A 23,219-nucleotide genomic window follows, 5' to 3' on the forward strand; every position below is an offset into this window, starting at 1 on the left:
ATTAGCAGGGGCCACGGGGTCAGTGCACACCACTTGGTTTGCAGGGCGGCTGTGGGGAGGGGAGGGGGGCAGCCGGGATTGCAGCTATCGGTCTTTTTTCATGCTAGTCCAGATGGGAGGCTGTTTGGACGCACTGCTTACTCACCAGCCTCCTCCTTTTGTCTGCCAGCCCAGCCTGACTCCTTGAGATTGTGAATAGCTCCCATCCAGCCTGTGAAGCTAGCTGGACGCTGGACGGCTGAGCCAGGCTGCTCCTGGATCACTCTACAGGCCCCATGCTACGGCTGGAGCCCTCCCCTGGGCTGGGGGGCCGCTGGCCTGGCCTCTTGCCTGTGCTCCTGGCTCTCCTTGGGGTGGCCTGGGCAGAGGTGCAGCCGCTCCAGCTGTGGGAGGAGCAGGCCCCGATATCTGGAGGTAAGGGGTCCTGGGTCAGAAGAGGTAGAGGAGCTATGACCTCTGCAGAGGGGAGCAAGGGGGCTTCTGGAAGCTAGCTCTAGGCCTGACCCCTGGACGTGCTTTAAAGAGCAACCCTCGAACAGTCTCGGGGCCCAGACCGACTGGGGAGGCTGGGCTGGGGAGGAGGATGGGGTAGGCTGGGCTGGAAGGGGAGTGGGCCCAGGCTGGGAGGTCAAGAAGGAATACAGCCTGGAGTTTGCAGCTGGGGCCCCAGAAGGGACGAACTGGACGAGAGGAACCCCTGGACTTCTGCAAGCCCAGGGCTGGCCCCCTCCTCACACCCAACCCCCAGCCCCTATTCCCGGCTCTCTCTCGCCCACCCCAGCTCTCACTCAAGCTCCTTTACACCCATCCCTCTCCCAGCCCGACTTCTCCATCTTCTGGTCTCCCCCACCCCTCTGCTCCAGACCCTCCTGCACATCCGCACCACCCTCCTGTCCCGCCTCAGGTCTTGTTTCCTAAGGGCAGAATTGCATTCTCATCTTGACATGGTGACCCTCGCTTCACCACCCAGGAGACGGGCCCAAGTCCCACTGCTCAGGTGGGCCTGCCCTTGTCTCCCACCCCAGCCCTGAGCAGGAAGGAGAGTTTCCTGCTCCTCTCGCTGCACAACCGCCTGCGCAGCCGGGTGCACCCCCCTGCAGCCAACATGCGGAGAATGGTGAGTGCCCCAGCCTGGGCTCCCAGAGGGGGCGGCTGGAGGGGCAGCCCTGAAGTGGGCTCAGGAGGCTACACGGGCACCAGGTCACCTAGCTCACAGAGGGGACCCAGTCTGGTGGCTGGGGGCTCCACAGTCTCCTGCTTCCCAGAAGGCAGTCCTTTGGCCTTTCTTCACATCCCATCCCCGTTGTCCTGGAGACCAGAGGCGCAGAAGGAGGAGCTTCACAAAGGATTCCCAGCAGGATGGAGGGGCTGGGACCAGGAGGGGGCCTGTGTGGGACCAGGGCCCGGTGCTTCTCCATGGGTTTGTGTGGGCAACTGGGAGGAGTTCCTCCAAATTCCCTGCTCATATGTTGGGGCTGGAGCAGGTGGGTTTCCCATCACCCCTGGTTGAGGCTTTGCAACTGGAGGTGCCATCATGGGGCCCAGAAACTCTGCCCCTGTAGTATGGGACCCCAGCAGCCTCAGGCCCTGTGAACAGCCAGGGAGCAAGGGAGGGACAGGCTGGGGCAGCAGGGTTCCCCATGGCTGCCTCCCACAAACTCCTCTGAAGCTGGCTGAGTGCTGATGACCTTGGGAACTTCCAGGGCAGTTTCCCATGAGTGGGGGCAGGACAGGCTGACAGAAGGGGGTCACTTCTCCCCCTCTCCCTGCTCTGCAGCAGCCCTGCCCCTCCTTCAGGCCCAGGTCCTGGCTCCCACTCTCCCTCCCCACATTCCCAGGCCCAGCCTCTGGTGCAGGGGCGCTCCCAATCAGCTGGTCAGCAAAAACCTTAGAAAACGACATTCTATAAAAGGTGCAAATTAAGTTCCTGCAAATGAAGCCCCCACTTGCCTCCCTCGTGCCTGTGACTTTGGCCCTGGGCACTCCTGGAGGCTCCTTTGGCTTTTGTCCAGGAGGGTTGAGGCCCTGGGGTGGTTTGGGCTGCCAAGGGGCCCCAGCTCCAGGTTTCATGTGCAGTGAAGTCACTGTGGCCCCTGCCCAGGGCCTGCTCTGGGTCAGACCCCAGGCACAGCACTCGCCTCCTTGCATTCGTTTAGTTCTCATGGCAATCTTAGCTTATTAGTACCTTGGTGTCCCCACTTTACAGATGAGGCCGTTGAGTCTCACGGATATTAGGGGACTGCTGGAGGTCACACAGCTGTAATGAGGTGGCTAGGCTGGCCCGGGGTATGGAGGTGGGGCGATGCATGCTATTCTGACTGCAGAGGGCTTTGTTTCCGAAGTGGGTGCTACTGCGTGGGGCCGGGGGAAAGCCAGCTCATGCCTGGGAAGCGAGAGCAGATTAGACCTGCCCCCAGGGAACTCTGCTGTCAGCACCAGGGCGCTGGAGCCCAGGACCTCTACCACCCTCACCAGTCCTCCTTTCCTGTTGGCACCCTAATACCCCATGGCCAAAGTGGGGGGATGGGATACAGAGGCAGGGCTGCTGCAGCTTTTGGAATCAAAGGGAAGCAGAGGCGAGCAGCTGGGCCTTTCTGACAATGGCCAGGGCCAGGTGTAGTGGACAGCACACACAGAGCCCATGTGGGAGGCTTGGGCACTGCCCAGGGCTCACACTACCAGGTGGGAAAATTACTGCAGAAACCCATCCCAATGCCGGGACTGGCACTGCACCCCACAGAGCCCCTGTCCCACTCAGGGTGGTGGTGCCATGGTCAGGGCCACAGGGTGCCCCCACAGGAGCCAGGAGGATGGAGGCTCAAAGCCAGGGTGGAGCAGACCCCAGGCTGGGGGTCAGGACAGCACCCAGGGGTTTCCTAGTATGCCTTGGAGAGCTCCATACAGGTCCTGTCTGGCCTCCCCTGGCCCCAGCAAAGTGGACAAAACCCCACCCAGAGCAGCCAAGCAGGATACCTGGCCCAGGGCTCTTTTTGCAGGACTAGCCGCCCTGGGAACATGCAGGAGATGGCAGGAGAGAGCCCCTGCTAATGCCTCTGTTTATACCTCCCCCAGGACTGGAGTGAGAGCCTGGCCCGACAGGCTCAGGCCAGGGCTGCCCTCTGTGGCAGCCCAGTCCCCAACCTGGGGCCCACCCACCAGGCCAGTTCACACACGGGCTGGAATGTGCAGCTGCTGCCCCTGGGCTCCGCATCCTTCGTTCAGGTGGTGGGCCTGTGGTTTGAAGAGGGCCAGTGGTACAGCCACGTGGCGGCCGAGTGTGCCCACAATGCCACCTGTACCCACTACACCCAGGTGAGGCCGGGGTACCAGCTCTGAGGCTCCAGAGCTGTGGGGGTCAGCTCAGAGTGACTAGAGTTTGCCTTAAAATTAGCCACTGCTTTTCCTCTCTCTGATTTGCGTGGTTTTCCTTTTTTCAGCTTTAAATATGACATATTTCTTTTTAATATATTTTATTGATTATACCATTACAGTTGTTCTATTCCCCCCTTCATTCCCCTCCATCCCTCCCTCACCATTCTCCCCCCCTTAGTTTATAACCACGTGTCTCAAGTTCTTTGGATTCTATATTTCCCCCACTATTCTTGCCCTCCCCACTATCTATTTTGTACCTACTGTCTATGCTATTTTCTGCATCTTCTCCCCCCTTCTCCTCCTCCCACTCCCCTGTTGCTAACCCTCCATGTGTTCTTCATTTCTATGGTTCCACTCCTGATCTAGCTGTCATCTAGGTTTGCTTTTGTTTTAGGTGTGGTTGTTAATAACTGTGAGTTTGCTGTCCTTTCACTGTTCATATTTTTCATCTTCTTTTTCTTATATAAGTCCCTTTAGCATTTCATATAATAAGGGCTTGGTGATGATGAACTCCTTCAACTTGACCTTATCTGAGAAGCACTTTATCTGTCCTTCCATTCTAAATGAAAGTTTTGCTGGATAAAGCAATCTTGGCTGTAGGTCTTTGGATTTCATGACTTGGAATACTTCTTTCCAGCCCCTTCTTGCCTGTAAGGTCTCTTTTGAGAAATCCGCTGACAGTCTGATGGGTACTCCTTTGTAGGTGACTGTCCCCTTATCTCTTGCTGCTTCTAGGATTCTCTCCTTCATTTTAGTCTTGGCTAATGTAATTATGATGTGCCTTGGTGTGTTCCTTCTTGGGTCCAACTTCTTTGGGACTCTCTGAGCTTCCTGGATTTCCTGGAAGTCTATTTCCTTTGCCAGACTGGGGAAGTTCTCCTTTGTTATTTGTTCAAATAAGTTTTCCACTCGTGGTTGTTTCTTTCCCCCTTCTGGTACCCCTATAATTTGGATGTTGGAATGTTTAAAGATGTCCTGGAGGTTCCTAAGCCTCTCCTCATTTTTTTGAATTCTCATTTCTTCATTCCTTTCTGGTCGGATGTTTCGTTCTTCCTTCTGGTCCATTCCATTGATTTGAGTCCCAGTTTCCTTTCCATCACTATTGGTTTCCTGTGCATCTCCCTTCATTTCAATTAGTTTAGCCTTCATATGTTCCTCTAATTTGTGACTATAATCAACCAGTTTTGTGAGCATCCTGATAAATAGTGTCCTGAACTGTGCTTCTGAGAGGCTGGCAATTTCTTGGTCGCTTAGAGTTATCGGCTCTGGGACTTTGAGTTCTTCTTGTGCCATCTTTTGGGCTGTTCGTGCCTGTTACGTAGCAGGATCAGAGCCCTAGGTGTTCACCAGAGCAGGGCAACTCAGTCGCTGGGTTGTGACACTGTATGTGGGGGTGGGGTCGAACAGGAGCAATGGTGTCCTGTCTGCCGCCTCCTGCCAGGGCCCCTGCCACCATCACCTGGGCCCGCGCATTTCGTCCCACTGCACACAAGTGTGCCACCGCTGTCAGCCCTCCACCACTGGGTTGGCCCCCTGGGGCCTGCGTGGTCCGTCTCACTGTGCGCAAATGTGCGACTGTGGTCAGTCTGCCCCACACCCTGACTGGGTCCGGGCTACTTGTGCGCCTAGGTCCAGGGATCTGTCCTGCCCGACCCAGCTCCGCTGCTGGCTCCGCCCCTCTTACCATCCCTGTTGAACGGTTAGTTGTTGTCAGACTTCCGTATAATTCAATTTTCTGTTCTTTGGCCGTGTCTTTGTTCTCCAAACCTTTGTTGTATTCAAACTTGGTTGTGGGAGAAGGCACAGTGTTTCCACCTATGCCTCCATCTTGGTGGAAGTCCTGAATATGACATATTTCTAACACAAATCAGATAACGGGCTCCCTCTTACCCACTACTTAGAATTAGAAAACATTACCTGTATTTGTTTCTCATCTCTGTCAAGCAGCCACGACATCTAAACTGAACTGCAGCCATGCCCTGGCCCTTCCTGTGGCCCTCCGCAGAGGCAGCGCCCCTGACGTCCGGGTGGGCTGTTTCCAAGCACGCTTCCTTCGTTTTTCTTCCTCTACCTCTAGCATTGTTTAGGTGCTAAGAAAAATGACAAAAAAAACACAGGCAAAACCCCCAACGTGTTTTCATACCTTGAATGCATGTGACAGTGTTTTTTTACCCTTTCTACTTGTGCAGGTGGGTCATTTGTTACTAACTCTCGCGTAGTGCTCTCTCTGTCTCCTCTTACATTTATGTTTATCACTCCGGACCAGCTTGTAGGACTGACTTGCATGATCCAGATACCAAATGGGCGATGCGCAATGAATACACTGAAATTTACAGGCTTTTAGGTTATTTTTACTTGTTTGCTCTTACAAGTCTTGCTGAAATGCACGTATCGTAGTTCTGATCCCCTTGTGTGGATGCGACCTGCATCTTGCTGGGACACACGTGGAAGGGGAGGGGCCGGGTCGTGCAGCTCGCGCACCTACAAGCCTGCTCGGCTCTGCCAGGGCTATCGCCCACCTGAACTCCCGCCACAAACCAGAGCTCCTCCCATACTGTTTTTAAGCCAAGTTCATACACCATACAACTTTTAAAAGATTTTATTTATTCATTTTTAGAGAGAGGGGAAGGGAAAGAGAGAGGGAGAGAAACGTCAATGCATGTCTGTCTGTCACACTCCCACTCCGGGGACCTGGCCCGCAATTCAGGCATGTGCCCCAACTGGGAACCTTTGGCTCGCAGGCCAGCACTCAATCCACTGAGCCACACCAGCCAGGGCAATTTTATCTATAAATAAGTATACATATCTAAAAATGACTCTTTGCCGGGATGGGGTAGCTCAGTTGGTTAGAGCATCGTTCCGATACACCAAGGTTGCAGGTCCATCCCTGATCAGGGCACACACAAGCCCAACCAATGAAGGCATCACTGAGTGAAACAAGTCCATGTTTCTCTCCCTCTTCCTCTCTTCCTCTGTGCTCCAGCCCAGCATCTGTTTTGATTGCCTCCCGTTTGTTAAATTCTGAGAGTATCTGCCCACTTCTCACATCATTTGATGTGGAATATGTGATTAGTGTGTTTTGGTTTTGTTCATTGCTGGATTTGGATTGCTAAATATTATTTGATAATGAAATTGTCATCTGATTTTCTTTTCTTACACTGCCCTTACCTGGGTCATGGCAGTGTCATACTGACCTCACAAAATGGGTTGGAGCTTTGCCTCATTTTCTGTCACTATCACTCTCCTTTAGAACTATTTGTGTCTTCTTCTATTTTTGTTTGTTTTGTGTATGTGTATGTATGCAAGGATTTTTCTAACTTTTAGAAATGGTTATAGATCATTTCAGAGCTTCTCTTTTCTTCCAGAGAGAGTTTTGCCAAGTTCTATTTCCTAGGAAATTGTCTGTTTTATGTTTTCCAATTTACTGGTTATAACTTCATTTTTTAAAATTTTGTTGCAAATTTTATTTTATGAGCTAGTTATAAACAGTAGTCATTTCTTATCTTGATGTTTAGAACTCTTAGTATTTCAGATTTAAAAAAATGAATTGGTAATGGGAAAAAATGAGTTGGTAGCTAAGCTTTTCACTAACACTCAGCTACAAACATAATATAAGCATCTTTTTTTTAAAAATATATTTTATTGATTATACCATTACAGTTGTTCTATTCCCCCCCTTCAATCCCCTCCACCCACACCCTCCCTCCCCCACCATTCTCCCCCCCTTAGTTTATAACCACGTGTCTCAAGTTCTTTGGATTCTATATTTCCCCCACTATTATCGCCCTCCCCCCTATCTATTTTCTGCCTACCATCTATGCTATTTTCTGTGCCTTCTCCCCTCTTTTCCCCCTCCCACCCCCCTGTTTCTAACCCTCCATGTGTTCTTCATTTCTATGGTTCCACTCCTGATCTAGCTGTCCTCTTGGTTTGCTTTTGTTTTAGGTGTGGTTGTTAATAACTGTGTGTTTGCTGTCCTTTCACTGTTCATATTTTTCATCTTCTTTTTCTTATATAAGTCCCTTTAGCATTTCATATAATAAGGGCTTGGTGATGATGAACTCCTTGAACTTGACCTTATCTGAGAAGCACTTTATCTGTCCTTCCATTCTAAATGAAAGTTTTGCTGGATAAAGCAATCTTGGCTGTAGGTCTTTGGATTTCATGACTTGGAATACTTCTTTCCAGCCCCTTCTTGCCTGTAAGGTCTCTTTTGAGAAATCCGCTGACAGTCTGATGGGTACTCCTTTGTAGGTGACTGTCCCCTTATCCCTTGATGCTTCTAGGATTCTCTCCTTCATTTTGGTCTTGGCTAATGTAATTATGATGTGCCTTGGTGTGTTCCTTCTTGGGTCCAACTTCTTTGGCACTCTCTGAGCTTCCTGGATTTCCTGGAAGTCTATTTCCTTTGCCAGACTGGGGAAGTTCTCCTTTATTATTTGTTCAAATACGTTTTCCACTCGTGGCTGTTTCTTTCCCCCTTCTGGTACCCCTATAATTCGGATGTTGGAACGTTTAAAGATGTCCTGGAGGTTCCTAAGCCTCTCCTCATTTTTTTGAATTCTCATTTCTTCATTCCTTTCTGGTGGGATGTTTTGTTCTTCCTTCTGGTCCATTCCATTGATTTGAGTCCCCGTTTCCTTTCCATCACTATTGGTTTCCTGTGCATCTCCCTTCATTTCAATTAGTTTAGCCTTCATATGTTCCTCTAATTTGTGACTTTGTTCCTCTAATTTGTGACTATAATCTACCAGTTCTGTGAGCATCCTGATAAATAGTGTCCTGAATTGTGCTTCTGAGAGGCTGGCAATTTCTCGGTCGCTTAGAGTTATTGGCTCTGGGACTTTGAGTTCTTCTTGTGCCATCTTTCGGGTTGTTCGTGCCTGTTCCATAGCAGGATCAGAGCCCTAAAGTGTTCACTAGAACAGGGCAACTCAGTCGCTGGGTTGTGACGTTGTAGGTGGGGGCGGGGTCAAAGAGGGACAATGGCTCTCACTGGTCTTGCAGGGCAACTAAGTCGCTGGGTTGTGACGCTGTATGTGGGGGCGGGGTCAAAGAGGGACTCTGGCATCCTGTCCGCCGCCTGCCGCCACGGCCCTCACCGGTGCCGCAGTTGCTTCCGTCACCGGGCCCACGAGTTTCGTCCCACTGCACGCGAGTGTGCCACCGCCGTCAGCCCTCGCCCCCTGGGGCCTGCGTGGTCTGTCTCACTGTGCGCGAATATGCGCCCGCGGTCTGCCCCGCACCCCAACTGGTTCCCGTCTGCCTGCGCACCTGGGTTGGGGGCCCTGTCCTGCCCGGCCCTGCTCGCTGCTGGCTCCGCCCCTCTTACCGTCCCCGTTGAACGGTTAGATGTAGTCGGACTTCCATATAATTCAATTTTCTGTCCTTTGGTTGTGTCTTTGTTTCTCCAAACCTTTGCTGTATTCAAACTTGGTTGTGGGAGAAGGCACAGTGTTTCCACCTATGCCTCCATCTTGGCGGAAGTAGCCGTAATATAAGCATCTTGAATCTGCACAGTGAAACAGCGGCCCAATGATGGCCGCGACGGAACAAACTCAAACTTCATCATTGTTCCTTGTTTAACAGATTTTAAAAGTATTTACTGTGTCTGTAGTGAAGGTCCTTTTTAAATTCCAAATTTATTTTTGCCTTCTGTCTTTTATTCTCAACCAGTTTTCCCAGAGGTTTCTGTATTTTAACAATTCAGTTTTGTTTTCATTTTAAAATTGTTATTAGTTTCTGCTCTTGTTTTTACTATTTATTTTATTTTATTCAATTTACTCTTATTCTTTTTTATATTCTTCATTTGGGTTCTTAGCTCATCGGTTTTATCTTTTTCATTTCTGCTTTATGCATTTAAAGTTGCAGATTTCTCCCTAAACTTTGCCACCTGCATCCCAAGAGCTTTGACACTTAGTGTTTCCATCATCACTCAGGGTCCCAGTATGTCCTGTTTTTCATCAGGATGTTTTCTTCGATTCTGAAGTGTGTACTTAAACTTCCAAACTACGCTTTCTTCTTTACTCCTAAATTGCTTACTGTAGATTGTATCGCACAGAATTGGAACATGGCCTGTGGGACATTGGTTCTTTGGTACTGGATGAATCTTGCTCTGTGGTTTACTGAGGGGTCAAGGTTTTCAAGGATGCCATGAATTCCTGCAAAGAATGTATATTCTTTAATTGTTGAGCACGTACATATGACTACACGTTCACTTCTCCCTGCCTCATACTTATCATTATTAGTGGCTACTGGAGTGTGCCGAGCTCTGCCTGTGTTTTGACCATTCATTCTCATTTCCAAGTTGTCATTGATTGTAAGATTTTAAATCTAAGTTTTGAAAACTTGTTAAAGACCTGTATCCATTAGCTTTTGTTGCACAATACACACTACCCTCAAATTTAGCATCTCACCATTCTATAGGGGCAGTTTGGGTTGGGAGCAGCTGGGAAGTTCTTCTGGTCTTGGCTGGGCCCACTCACGCAGCCCCAGTCAGCTGCCAGGTTGGCCAGACGCTGGGCTGTCTAGCGTGGACCCAACGGGCTTGTCTCTGCCTTAGGAGGGCTCTCACCCATCAGGAGCCTTGCTCATGTAGTGCCTTGAGGGGTTTTATGAGGGTAGAAATTGCAGGGTCTCCTGAGGCCTAGGTTCAAAACTGGCTCAATACCAGCTCTGCTGCAAGCCACAGGGCCAGCCAGACTCAGGGTGGAGGAAAGAGAGTCCTTCTATTGATGTAAAGGACTGCATCTGTTGATGCAGTCCTTTTAAAGGGGAGCTGATGCGAGAAGTGTGGCTGAAGCAAGGTGTGGCCATTTTTGCAATCTGTCACAAGGGCTTTCGTGTCCAAGTCCTTCTTTTGCGACTCTCTTCCACCCATCCACAATTTCCCCTCCCTTCAGGTATCTGCACCCCACTGCTCCTCACCTCCACCCAGAAAGCCTTCCTAGACTATTTCCACCCATCCTATAGCCCTGCCCATCACAGCGGCTACCCCTAAAGCCCCAAGGGAGGGGAGGGAGCTGCCTGCCCGCCTGGTTTGGGGCCAAAGCTATATTCTCCCTCCTCAGGTGAGCATCACCTGTGCTGCTGGCCCAAAGACTGGCAGTGGGGGTGGCCCCATAGGATCTCTGAGCCCCTATGTCTCCCGCAGCTTGTGTGGGCCACCTCTAGCCAGCTGGGCTGTGGGCGACACCCCTGCTCTGGATACCAGGCTGAGATGGAAGCCTTTGTCTGTGCCTACTCCCCCGGGTAAGCCCCACCACACGGCACTGTTGGGGCTGATGTGGGCAGGACACTGTCACCCTAGGGGAGATGCCCACACACTCACCCAAAAGGCCTTGACCCCTTGGTTCACACCCTGTGGGAGAGGGCAGAAGAGGGTCAGGGATCAGGTGCAGAGGTGGCGGAATGTGGTCTCCTCAGATGCTTCTTTCTGGAAGCACCACCAGCTTCAGGGAGTGACCCAGTATTAGTCTGGAGGTCCTCTTTTCTTTCCTAGGAAACCCCCCAGTCTCACCCAACTCCCTGGCTCCCTGGCAGGGCCAGAAGGAGCTGAGGGGATGGCTGGGGCAGGCAGCAAGGCCCACCCCTGCCTGGCCCAAGGCCAGGCCCTTCCAGCCCTCTGGTGCTTGTTCTCACAGAGGCAACTGGGAGGTCGACGGGAAGACGATTGTCCCCTATAAGAAGGGCACCTGGTGTTCACTCTGCACAGCCAGCGTCTCGGGCTGCTTCAAAGCCTGGGACCACGCAGGGGGGCTCTGTGGTAAGTGCCCACCTTGCCTGCCTCCTTCTGGGCAGTGGGTGTGTGAGAACTTGATCTGGCAATGAGAGGAGGGCTGCGGCATCCTGAGGGGCGGTCCCAGGAGCCCTGGGCCTCCGCACCCAGGAAGGACCTGCCTGGAGGCCTCCTTCCAGAGTTCCCTCCTTATCTGGCCAGAGGTCCCCAGGAACCCGTGCCGCATGAGCTGCCGGAACCATGGGCATCTCAACATCAGCACCTGCCACTGCCACTGTCCCGCTGGCTACACAGGCAGGTACTGCCAAGGTGAGGCACACCTGGGGTTCCAGATCATGACAGCGTGAGTGACCCAGTGAGGGGAGTCCAGGCCCCCACACATGTAGGCAGCCCCCAGGGAATGCAGAGGGCCTGAGCGCAATGGGCACACTCTTGTGCACGCGCACACACACATGCTTCTGTGGTGTGTCCAGGGGCTGCACTGCACTCACTGAATGAGTTTCCAGGGAGCACGGAGTGTGTGAGGGGCTCTGACCACAAACGTGCTGAGCCGCACAGTGCATGTGGTTATGCGGCCCCCATGCACTGAGTTCTGGCTGGAAGCCGGAGTCCCCTGGGCTGTGCAGGGGACTCGGAGCGGAACCCCACCGGCCCCACAGGCTCTGGGTGGTGGAAGACAGAATTAGGATTCAGAAGTGGATGCTTCTCCCACTGTCTCCCCTCCCCAGCTGTGACCATGGGCAGGTTACCTCCCAAACCCCAATTTGCTTTTCTCTACGAGGTCAAACTGAAGATGCCACGTGTGGCGGCGTTCCATCCCTCAGAGGGGTGGTCTCTCTGTGGCCGGCCAGTCCCTGCATGTCCTCAGCCTGGGAGGGGCAGCACGGGGCCCAGGGGCTGTGCCGAGCACGATCTCTTCCTGGCCCTCCTGGCAGTGCGGTGCAGCGTGGAGTGCGTGCACGGCCGGTTCCGGGAAGAGGAGTGCTCCTGCGTCTGCGACATGGGCTACGGGGGAGCCCAGTGCGCCAGTGAGTCCTGACCTGAGGGCCCCAAAAGCCAGGCCTCTCCCAGGACCCCTCACTGGTGTGCTGGATCTGGCTCAGACCTGCTCATGGTCGCCTGTCGTGCACATCTCTTCCCAAGTCCATGTTCAGTAACACTAGTAGCTTGAAATGAGCCGTGGTGTGGGCATTTACAGCACAGAAATAGGCAAGTGCTACAAATCAGAAATTTCACTCGAGGCAGAGAGCTGGTTGCTACACACTTACCAGCACACCGCTGACCTGGCCCATGCTCTGCGGTTGGCCCCTGGAGCTCAGCTCCCTGGCAGGGTGGGCAGGTTCCCCTCGCTGACATGAGACGCCCCCACACACATACACACTGAGGCTGCCCTCTCCCCAGCCAGGGTACACTTTCCCTTCCACTCCTGTGACCTGAGGATCGACGGGGACTGCTTCATGGTGTCTTCGGAGGCAGACACCTATTATGGAGCCAAGATGAAATGCCAGGTAACAGCTGACCCCTGCCTTCCCAGGGGTCCCCCTGGGGTCTCAAGCAAGAGTCTTAATGGAGGGACGCTGGACTAAGAGATGGTTCCTTCGACATCTTCTGGCCCGATTCTCATCATTAGCATAAAGCAGGGTCCACTCAGAGGCCCATAGAAACCACGAGGTCACTTAATGTGCTGAGGGACCAGGGACAAGGCCCACCAATCTCCATCTAAGGAACTGTCCTGACTCAGCGCCACCTGCTGGTGGTGAGCAGGTTCGAGGAGGCCAGAACTGAATGTGTTTTAGAACCAGAAATCCAGATTTTCATTGGCATCTCTAGACTTACTAATGCCGACAGCCAAACCAAACATATTTAAGGCACTGAGCGGGTAAAACAAACCCTTCCAATGGCTGTCAGTCTGGACCCCTGGGGTGGGGAGGGGATGGGGGGCCCACTCTAAGAGGCGGGAGGCTGTGGTGGGGCAGTGAGGACCCAGCACCCCCACCTGTTGTCTGTGGCCACGGTGGGGTGGCAGGAGGGCTGGCCTGAGACCTAGGACCCTGCTGGCATGACCCAGAGCGGGCATTGCAGGCAAAGGGCGGGGTCCTCGCCCAGATTGAGAGCCAAAAAGTACAAGACATCCTCGCCTTCTACCTGGGCCGCTTGGAGACAACCAATGAGGTGACTGACAGGGACTTTGAGACCAGGAACTTCTGGATTGGTGAGTGTGGGGCTGGGATGCCCTGCAGTGCTCCAGGAATCTGGGCCGGGGGAACCAGAGCACCCCCAGCTGACATGAGGGTGTGGTGAGGTCTGGGAGCCCAGAGTGGGGGTCAGGCTGCAATCCTCTCCCTGGGGAGAGAACTCAAGCAAAAGAAAACCACGGGGGAGGGGGATGGCAGAAGAACGGGGAATGGGGTTTGGGGGCTGGGACCAGACAGGCCTTAGGCTGTGGGCTCAGGGCTCAGGGTCCTCCTTTCCTGGGTTGTGGGGCCAACCTTGGCTGCCCTGACCCAGGGCTCACCTACAAGGCCTCCAAGGACTCCTTCCGCTGGTCCACCGGGGAGCACCAGTCCTTCACCAGTTTTGCCTTTGGGCAGCCTGACAACCAGGGGTGAGTCTGGGGTGCCCCCATCCCCTGGGCCCACCTTCTCCCCTGAGTCTGCTCACTAAGCCTCCAGTCGCCACTGAAGAACCTCCACCCGTCCTGCTGCCTGGCTGAGCCCTCCAGGGTCTGAGCCTCACCAGATACCCAGGTGCCCAGGAAGTCAGGGCCCAGCTGAGTGCTGAGGCGGGGGCCCATCCGGGGCCTCCAGGTGTTCACATAAAAAAGGAACCCAAGAAGGGAACCCATGGCCCCGCCATCTATTACCCATGCCCCCCACACCCTTGGGCCTGTATCAGTGCATTGACTCCTGAATTCTGTAGCTATCTGCCCCACTGCTCCCGTTCACACAACATCCGCCCACCCGCCAGCCTGTGCTGAGGGCCTTCTGGTTACCCGGCCCTGCCCTGGTCTTCAAAGTCACAGGAATGCCCAGGGCAGGGGTGACAGGGGTGGAGGTGGTCAGGCTGTGTGGCCACCAAGGACTCCAAATATCTCACCCAACCCTCCCTTGACCTCCTTGGCGGCAGCGAGGCCTGTGCCCCTGGCCCACTTCCTCCAGGCAGTGAGCCTGGTCTGGCGCCCAAGCACACCTCTCCCTGCTGGGCGGGAGGACCTGGGCCTGTCTGTTCTGGGCCCTCCCCCCGACTCGCTGGCATGGCTGAGCACTGGCAGTGGGTAGGTGGGGTTGCAGCCCCAGGTAGGCTGTGTGCCAAGATCTCTGGGCTTCCCTGGGAAGAGCTGCAGTGGTCTGGGGAGCAGTGGAGGGAGCTTGGGTTGGGTCTGGCTCCCAGAAGCCCCATACTCAGGACAGAGGCACTGAGGCCTCTTAGGTGCAGGGGGCCTACTGGGATGGAGGAGTTAAGCCTCTCCCAGACTCCTGACATCATTCTACCTGAGGGTCTGACACCTTGGCCCAGCAGGTTTGGCAACTGTGTGGAGCTGCAGGCCTCAGCTGCCTTCAACTGGAACGACCAACGCTGTAAAACCCGAAACCGCTACATCTGCCAGTTTGGTGAGGGCCCTCCCTGCGGCCCTGTCCCCTGGGGTGGCTGCCCGCCCCATGCAGTCAGCCAGGACATCCAGACCACAGGCCTGGAGAGCGCCCGGGCACACAGGGTCACTGAGAACACCCTGCCCCAGGCGGGCACCTCAGAGGCCCGGAGAGGAGAGGCGAGCCCAGCCTCACCAAGTGCGACATTCACCCAGTGGCCGGACGAAACGCACTGCCTGGCCGGCTTTCTCCAAGGGCCCTTCCTCCTGTTACTGAAATTGCTTCCTGGGAGGCCTGTTGGGCTCCTCAGTGTCACCCGACTCTCTAGAGCCCAGTGAACTCTGGCGGGAGGCAGAGGGGAAGCCCAGCCCGGAGCCCATTCCCAGTAGCACCCGCTGGGAGGGTCTGGAGCTACATGGGATCACGGCCAAGGGTACTTCTGGACAAAGTGCAGCAGTCCCCCTCCTAGGACTCCCTGGGCGGCCATTGAGCCTTGCTCTGTTCTGCTTCCTTCCCAGCTCAGGAGCACATTTCCCGCTGGGGCCCAGGGCCCTGAAACTCAGCCACGCCTCTCCCTGGCCTCTGCCTGGGTGTGCCAGCCAGAGGGTGGGGTCGGGGGAGAGAGTACCGATCACAGGTCTTAGTTGCAGCCGAAGAAACAGCTCTGGCTAATCATGGCAGAAAAGGAATTGATCTTAAAGATGATGATTTTAAAATCATCAGGCAAAGGCCCAGCTAATCAATTTTAAAATTGCTGGGCAAAGGCCCAGCTGGTGTGGCTCAGTTGATTGAGCGTGGGCCTTTGAACCAAAGGATCACCAGTCGGATTCCCAGTCAGAGCATTGTGCCTGGGTTGCAGGCCAGGTGCCCAGTGGTGGGTATGCGAGAGGCCACCACACACTGATGTTTCTCTCCCTCTCTCCCTCCCTTCCCCTCTCTCTAGAAATAAATAAATAAAACCTTAAAAAAATCATCAAATTTTACAGTTGAAATAAATGCATCTTATTGTATGCAAGCTATAAAATAAATAAATAAAATGGGCAAAGGACTTCAATAGATATTCTCCAAAATGACACGCAAGTGGCCAACAAGCACATGAAAAGTGATCGACATCACCAGTCACTAGGAAATCTGAACCAAACCACAATGGGACACCACTTCACAGCCATTAGGACAGCTGTTTCCGAAGGAACAGACAATAATTGTTGGGGAGAATGGGGACCGACCAGAGCCCTCGGGCACTGGTCGTGGGGGTGTAACATGGTGCTACCACTGCTAAAAAAGTTTGGTGATTCCACAAAAAGTTAAAAAACACAACTACCAGGTGACCCAGAATTCCGCTCACAGGCATGCGCCCAAGGAGAACTGAAATGAGAATGCACATGAATTCTGATGCACAAAGTTCACAGAAGCAGCATCTACAATAGCAAAGGTAAAAACAAGCCAAATGTCCACCAGCGGATGAATACGCAGGAAAATCGCGGTGTGTACATATAATATCACCCAGCCATTAAAAAGAATGAAGTACTGATACATACCACAAGGTGGATGGACCTTGAAAATGTTATTTTAAGTGAAGACAGCTAGTCACAAGAGGTCACATGTTGTATGATTTCATTTATACAACACATTCAGAACTGGAAAATCCGTTGAGATGAAACAGATTGGTGTTGGCAGGGGGCAGGAGAGGGGGAGCGGCCGCTTACTGGGTGCAGGCTTTACCCTGGAACGACAGACACGTTGTAGGACTCAGACAAGGGTGGGACTTAGAGAAGTCGCGGCTGTGGGTGGACTGAGTGCACCACGCTGACCGATTCCACGTTATGAAAATTTCACCTCAATTTCAAAACTCAAAAGGGACAATGGTTGGTCACAGGATCCCGGGGAGACTCTGAGAGCCTGGCCGGGCACCTGTGTGGCCAGAAACACCGGCCCGAATCCCACTGTGGAGCCAGTCTGGGTGGACCCCCGTACCCTGCCGCAGGCACGGGGACTGCGGCGTGGGCTCCGGCAGCCACCACACGGGAGCCACCCTGTGGCAGTGCCCCTCCACCAGGCGCCCCGGGCACTGGATCCGCCTTCGGCTGCAGCATCCCTGTCAGCATTCTCGCCACTCCAGTTTGTCCCTCATCGTGTATTTCTGGACGCCATGGCAAAGGGCATGCCTTTCGAGGCTCCTCAGGGCTCGTGGGGGGAGGTGACAGTGAGCAGGTCCTCCCTGAACAGTCCGTGGAAACCTCGTCTGGAGTTAGCACAGTGCTGTGGTTCTCCTCCGACCGGTAGCATTGGCTTCACCTGGGAATGTGTTAGAGAAGCAAATTCTCAGGGCCCCCACGTTAGTTTTGTCCTGCGGGAACTCTGAAGGCAAGGCGGGCTATCTATGCTCTAACAAGGCCTCCGGCTACTTCAAAGGCAGGCTCTGGTTCTAGAACTGCAGGCAGAGAGGCAAAGAGCTTGGGTCTAAAGCCAGACCACTTGACTTGGGGCAAGTTATTTAACTCAGAGGGGGACCGGTTGTCCCAGTTTGCCTGGAACCATCCCAGTTTTAGCAAAATCCCACGTGCTGGTGTTATAGGAGAAACTTGGTTCTTCTTGCTGACATAGTAAAGGATTACAGATCAGCAAGTCTATTGGTGTGCAAGCAGGGTTTATCAGTGACAGCTTCTCCTGGAAGAGAACGGGCCTTGCCGAGGTGAGGGGTGAAGGCATAGGTTCAGGGCAGGGCGAGGTAAGGGCGGCAGGTCCTCTGTCCCAAGGACTTACATAGTTGGCCAGACAGGGGTGAAGAAGTCACATATTGATTGACAGATAAAGGTGCTGCCAGCTTTCCCCGGGGGTGGGGGGTGACGACCCAAACTTAGGTATGAGTCTGTTAGCTTGAAGCCTTATCTTGCTCCAGACCCCATTTGTTCAAAACACTTAAGTGACGGAGGCAGTTAATTCAAGTTGGGGCAGTTACCCAGAGGTATTTAAGGGCTCTTTCTGGAAGCATTAGGGACTCCCTCGCAAAACAGATAGTGCCCAGAGGTAGGCAACTAACCAAAGTTGTTTTCTGGGCTTCTTCTCTGGGCATCGGGGACCCCTTCCTCTTCCCCTTCTAGACCTTGGGGTGAACACTCAGTTTCAAGGCTTTCTTCCCCAGACAGTAGAACCTATGCATAGAATTTCAGGGGCCCCCTCCTCCCATGCTAATGCGGAGTTTCTCGTGGTGTTGGGACACCTGCAGTATCATCGGACCAGGCTCTGGATGCTGAGTTAGTGAGTGAGACATGTCTCCCTCCTCCTCCCTGCCTTGGTTTACTATCTGTCCTACCTAACACTGGGGAACCCCTCCATCCCCAGCAAACCAGGATGACTGGTCACCCTAAAACCGCAGCCCCCGACCTCTTTGGCCTCCAGGACCCGGTTTCCTAGAAGACGATTTTTCCACGGACCAGGCTGGCGGGAGATGGTTCCAGGACGGCTCAAGCGCATCACACCCAAGCTTACCTCCTGCTGTGCAGCCCGGCCCCTCACAGGTCTCTCTGCCTCATTTCTTCTGTACAATGAGGACCATAAAACGAGTTAGGACATCAAAGTGTTTGGGACATCACCTCCTGAGACTGGTGAACACTGATGACAGTTAGCTCAGCTAACCTTTTTATTCCTTCGTCAACATTACACCACCTAAACGGCATTTGTGGACTAAATAAAGTTTAAATAAGTACAGTGCTTAAAACTGTGCCTGACGGATAGCAAGTACTCAGTAAGTCTTAGCTATTCTCATTCTTCTTCTTATTATTAGCTCTTAGCTAATGTTTTTTTGGCCACAGTTGAGTCCGAGTTTTAAGCAACCATGAGAGCAAACAATCCCAGCTACTCAGATAAGCCCCAGAGAAGCCTAAATACCAAAACATTCAATCCCACGAACATTATTCTCTTCCTCCCCCAGTCTCCACTCTCAGAATCCACTCCTGGATCACTTTGCTGGGTTTTTGCCAACATAAATTAGCAAAATCTCTTGGTTCTTTTGGTAATTCAGTCCTCATCCCAGACTTGAAGTCATTGGCCCTCTGGGGCCTGCAGGGGTCTGCCATGTCATTTCGGTCTGGAGAAAATAAAGGAAGGTGGGGGAAGGGCACACAAGGGGACTCCAAGGCCATTACAAGATCCTTACTGCAGGAAATGCTTGCTGCCGGCCACGGCTGCACGTGTGCCTTGCAGGCATGGGGGAGCCAGGCTGAGGGAGGCCCTGCCACACGCCAGCCGAGCACGTGGCTTCCCAGCTCACCCAGGGCCCTGGCCTGCAGGTGGCCCTCTCTGGGAGCAGGAGGTGGACGCACACTGGGAGGGTGCACGAGCCCGGGAGAGGTGCACGTCCTGCCCACCCACAGCCACTGACCACCCCTTGGCCACGTGGGACACTGACTACCATGGAGGTTGGGAAGCTCCAGAGGGATGTGTGCCCAGGAGGAGAGGGGGTGGGTTTGACACAGAGCTAGTGAGTTTCTGCCACCAGGACCTTCAGTATGACCAAGGGAGGCTCAGTGGGGGCAGGCCAAGTCCTCCCCATCTTCCTACAGAGACCTGGCGAGGGTGTGAAGCCATCCGATGGTATCACTCTGATCTAACCACGGATCAAGCTTGACGTTTGGTCTGCTCTCTCAGTCTTGCAGTTGCTAGTCACGAAAATCCCCTGGCTTTCGAACCACACCTTAACTGACCTTGAGCTGATTATTTGGACTTGGACTTCAAGTTTGTCTTTTTCCCCTTGAACTGTGTGGTGCCACCAGCACAATGCCCTGCCCAGTGGCCCTTGACTCCAGGGTTCTCTTTATACTCGTCTGTGGCAGGAGCCCTCAGGCCCCCCAAACCTTGCCTCCGATGGACACTTTGCTCAGCCACAGGATTAACTGAGTCACCATTGCACGCTGTGGGCTGCTGGCGCCCTCTCCCTTAATACTCGCTGGATTTTCACTGTCCTCTGACCGCCTGCTTAGCCTAACACCAGCCCATCTCCCTCAAGGTCTCCTGCCACATCCCCTTCCCACTCCTAGTTCTTTGTTTTTTAATCCTCACCCCAGGACATGCTTATTGATTTTAGAGAGCCCTGGCTGGTGTAGCTCAGTGGATTGAGCACGGGCCTGCGAACCAGACGATCGCGGTTCGATTCCCAGTCGGGGCACATGCCTGGGTTGCAGGCCAGTTCCCAGCAGGGGACTCATGAGAGGCAACCATACATTGATATTTCTTTCCCTCTCTCCTTCCTTTCCCCTCTAAAAGATAAATAAATAAAATCTTAAAAAATATTTTAGAGAGAGGGAAAAGGAAGGAGAGAAAGAGGGAGAGAAACATTATGTGGGAGGGAAACATTGATCAGTTGCCTCCCACACAGATCCTGACCAACCAGGAACCGAATCCACAACCTAGGCATGTGCCCTGACCAGGAATCAAACCTGGGACCTCTCCATTTACAGGATGATGTTCCAGCCAGCTGAGCCACATTGGCTCCTAGTTCTATTTTTATATCAGCCAAGGTTCTTAGTTCTAGGCAACAGACACTGATTCTGGTGACTCCAAGCAAAAAAGGAAAGTGTTGAAGAAACTGGTTGTTCCCAAGAGATCCAGGATGTCGAAGGGTCAGATCTGAGAGGGACCTGCTGCCTCTGCTGGGCGTGAACGCCACAGTCAGCACCCCCAGTGTGGGGTGGAGGTCCCACCACCCTTGAAAGCTGGATGTAGTGGCTGCCACCGGCACCATCGATTCCTGAGATGTGCTCCTTCCCATCAGCAGCTTTAATTTAAAGTTGGCAATGTGGGTCTGAATGGAGGAATCAAATAATGTACTCAGGCCTTAGCTGCAAGGGAGGCTGGGAAAGGGCCATTTTTAGCTTCTTTCATGGGAGGCAGTTTCTGTCCCAAAGCTGGGGATACCTCAGTTGTGGAGTGGCCAGAAGGACGACTCACATTCACTGCAAGACGCCGCCTGGGGCATCCGGACTCCAGCTACCATGCTGGCCTCATCAGCCCCGTACTCTAACCAGGGGCCTCACCAGCCACTGGGTTCTCTGCGGGGCAGAGCAGGTGATGGAGCAACCCCATACAATGGCAGCATGGCCTGGAGGCACAGACAGAACCAGGCTCCATTGGAGCTAAGTATCCTTGAGTAAGTCCTCTGACTTCTGGGAACACTGTAGTAGTTGTGAGGCAGGGGACTGAGATGTCACTGCCCTCCCAACTTGCTGTTCGCATGGCCTTTCTCTAAGATGGGGGCACTATAACATCTGCTCTGAGAGGCTGTCGTGAAGATTGAATGAGATGATGGTATAGCCTGTCACACAAGGCCTGGCAAATAGTCCCCATTCAGTAACTGAGAGCAGCTGGTTGCCAACTCTAATGCTGGGACTGACACAACAGCCCTTTCCTTCGTGCCCTGAAACTCCATGAAAAAAGTAAACTGCTCTGTGTCCGTCTGATGAATCCAGGGTGGGCACATCTGGGAGTCAGCTCTGGGACTCTGGGGACCACGCTCACTGTGTCCACCCACTTCTGCTTCTCTCCTGTTCTTTTGTTTCAAGTTTTTATTCACTTATAGAGAGAGGGGAAGGGGGAAGTGAGGGAAAGAAACATCAATTGGTTGCCTCTTGCATGCCCCCAACAGCACACCCCTAACAGGGGACCTGGCCCACAACCCAGGCATGTGCCTGACTGGGAATCAAACTGTGATGCAAATGTTGGAATGCTAAAAGTTGTCCCAGAGGGCTCCTTCCACTGGGTTCCTTTTCTGGGGTGTGTTTGTTTGTTTGTTTGTTTGTTTGTTTTGGGATTCTTTTTTCTTCTTGTTCTGATTGGGTTTTTGTTTCCATGCTTTCCATTTCATTGCTTAGATTCTCAGCTTCATCCAATCTACTACTGATTCCCTGTGACTTGGTCTTTATTTTCATTAGTACATCCTCCAATAGCCACCTGGATCCTTTTTACACTGTTGTGACACTCAGTTCCTTGAGCATCCTTATGACCAGCGTTTTGAATTGTGCCTCTGGTAAACTGCTCATCTCCATTCTGTTTAGTTTTCTTTCTGGGGTTTTGATCTGTTCTCTCATTCGGGCCATGTTCTTTGTCACCTCATTTTGGCAGCCCCCCGTGTTTGTGTCTGTGTATTGGGTAGAGCGGCTGTGACCCCCGTCTTGGTGGTGTGGCTAATGTAGTGGGTGTCCTGCAGGGTCCAGTGGCGCACCTTGCAAGAGCCAGAAGTGTGCAGATCCGCGTGCTTTCCCCCAGGGACCCTCTGAGGCTTTTCTGAATGTGTCCCCAGAGGAGCAGTGCTGTGGCCCCTCTGAGTGCCAGCACAGTTTTGACAGCCAAGTAGACCATGGATGGCGACCACAGATTCAGGAGGAAGAAAGGGGAGGACCCAGGAGGAACCTCAGAGTCACAGGTGAAACTCTGGGGTCTGCTCCAAACCCACAAACAGAAACCAGAATTGATTTCACGGAGCTCCATTCATGTACTCAGCAGACGGAACCAAGCACTCACTGAGCTGCAGGGACGTGGCAGCCTGCGGGCCTCCATCTCTAGAGCGGAGAGCACTGAAGAAACCCAGAAATGAGACGGTCTGCCCACGGCTGGCGCACAGATGGCCACATCGCTTGCCTTCTCGGCCCTCTCCTGAGAGGGCAGTGGGGTGTCAGCTCCCTGGCCCAGGCTGGCTGCTCGCTTGGTTTCCCACACTGGCCATTGCACATGCAGCCAGCGCAAGGGCTTAGCCCAGAGGCAGCTGTGGGGTGTGGACCAGGCAGCAGGGCCAGCAAGGGGTGGGCGGACAGGCAGCTGGAGAACACTCAAGAATTAGCCTGGACAGGACTGCATGTCTCCTCAGAGGACGCGTGGGACACAGACATCCCCACTCCTGCATTTGATGGTGCCACTCGCGATTCCAGGGCTTGGGAGACGGGGTGAGACCCATGGTGTGGGGTCTCCTCTGTAATTGTGTGTGTAATGGGAAGTAGGTGGTTCTCTCCCATGCCTGTCTCAAAGTGGCAGGGTGGGTTCATTGCAGCACCACGGTCCTCTGAGCATGAAGATGGCCCCTCTGAAGCTTGAGTCCAACCTGGGTGGGTGGACTCAGGGTCCACAGGAGGCCGGGTTGGGCTGCCCATTACTGCCTTTGGGGTGCACTGCCCGCCTCAAGAGCTGAGGAGCTGGGAAGGGCCGCCCAGGAAGCGCGCAGGAGCCCACGTGCACTTGGCCCTTCCTCCTGCCCCCGCCCCCCGCTCCAGCTGCCTTCCCCTGTCCTCTCACGATCTGCCCACTCTCTTGCACTCTCTGGATTTAGACATGCCTCGAGAGCCCAGCTCCGGCCCTGCCCGGCCAGGCCAGAAGAGGCAGCGGGACACAGTCGCCTCCTGGTGAGTCTGCCTGCTGAGGAGGGAGGCTTGTTTGGGGCTCTGGGTTCTCCTGGGTTGGGACAAGGGACCCAACGCAGGCTGCCTATCCCAGTAACTGTGGTACCTGCGGTCTTTCTCCCTGGACCTTGGGTG

At 53.6% G+C, this 23,219-nt stretch overlaps 2 protein-coding genes across 5 annotated transcripts in view; both read left to right on the forward strand.

Moving 5' to 3' along the window:
• Window positions 1-23,219, forward strand: part of LOC118999227 (C-type lectin domain family 18 member A-like) — a 24,201-nt gene continuing 982 nt past the window's right edge. Inside the window, exons 1-13 of one of the 3 annotated variants that reach the window (XM_037063647.1) lie at window positions 1-18; window positions 170-414; window positions 1,026-1,117; window positions 3,073-3,312; window positions 10,526-10,623; window positions 11,016-11,137; window positions 11,312-11,419; window positions 12,046-12,138; window positions 12,512-12,618; window positions 13,193-13,322; window positions 13,619-13,715; window positions 14,630-14,721; window positions 15,219-15,301. In XM_037063647.1, the coding sequence (XP_036919542.1) occupies window positions 276-414; window positions 1,026-1,117; window positions 3,073-3,312; window positions 10,526-10,623; window positions 11,016-11,137; window positions 11,312-11,419; window positions 12,046-12,138; window positions 12,512-12,618; window positions 13,193-13,322; window positions 13,619-13,715; window positions 14,630-14,721; window positions 15,219-15,256 (1,356 nt within the window). In that variant the 5' untranslated portion in view covers window positions 1-18; window positions 170-275 and the 3' untranslated portion in view covers window positions 15,257-15,301. Of the gene's footprint in view, window positions 19-52; window positions 415-1,025; window positions 1,118-3,072; window positions 3,313-10,525; window positions 10,624-11,015; window positions 11,138-11,311; window positions 11,420-12,045; window positions 12,139-12,511; window positions 12,619-13,192; window positions 13,323-13,618; window positions 13,716-14,629; window positions 14,722-15,218; window positions 15,302-17,632; window positions 17,636-23,219 lie in introns of those variants that run through there. The other 2 variants (XM_037063645.1, XM_037063648.1) reach the window with 2 other exon arrangements.
• The window catches only part of LOC118999228 (uncharacterized), a 5,592-nt gene continuing 5,357 nt past the window's right edge, over window positions 22,985-23,219 (forward strand). For both annotated transcript variants that reach the window (XM_037063649.1, XM_037063650.1), the window contains exon 1: window positions 22,985-23,087. In XM_037063649.1, the coding sequence (XP_036919544.1) occupies window positions 23,017-23,087 (71 nt within the window). In that variant the 5' untranslated portion in view covers window positions 22,985-23,016. The remainder of the gene's footprint in view (window positions 23,088-23,219) is intronic.

The sequence above is a fragment of the Sturnira hondurensis genome, unplaced genomic scaffold, assembly GCF_014824575.4.
Source record: "Sturnira hondurensis isolate 20B ecotype Veracruz unplaced genomic scaffold, ASM1482457v3 Scaffold0014745, whole genome shotgun sequence".
Taxonomy (NCBI): domain Eukaryota; kingdom Metazoa; phylum Chordata; class Mammalia; order Chiroptera; family Phyllostomidae; genus Sturnira; species Sturnira hondurensis.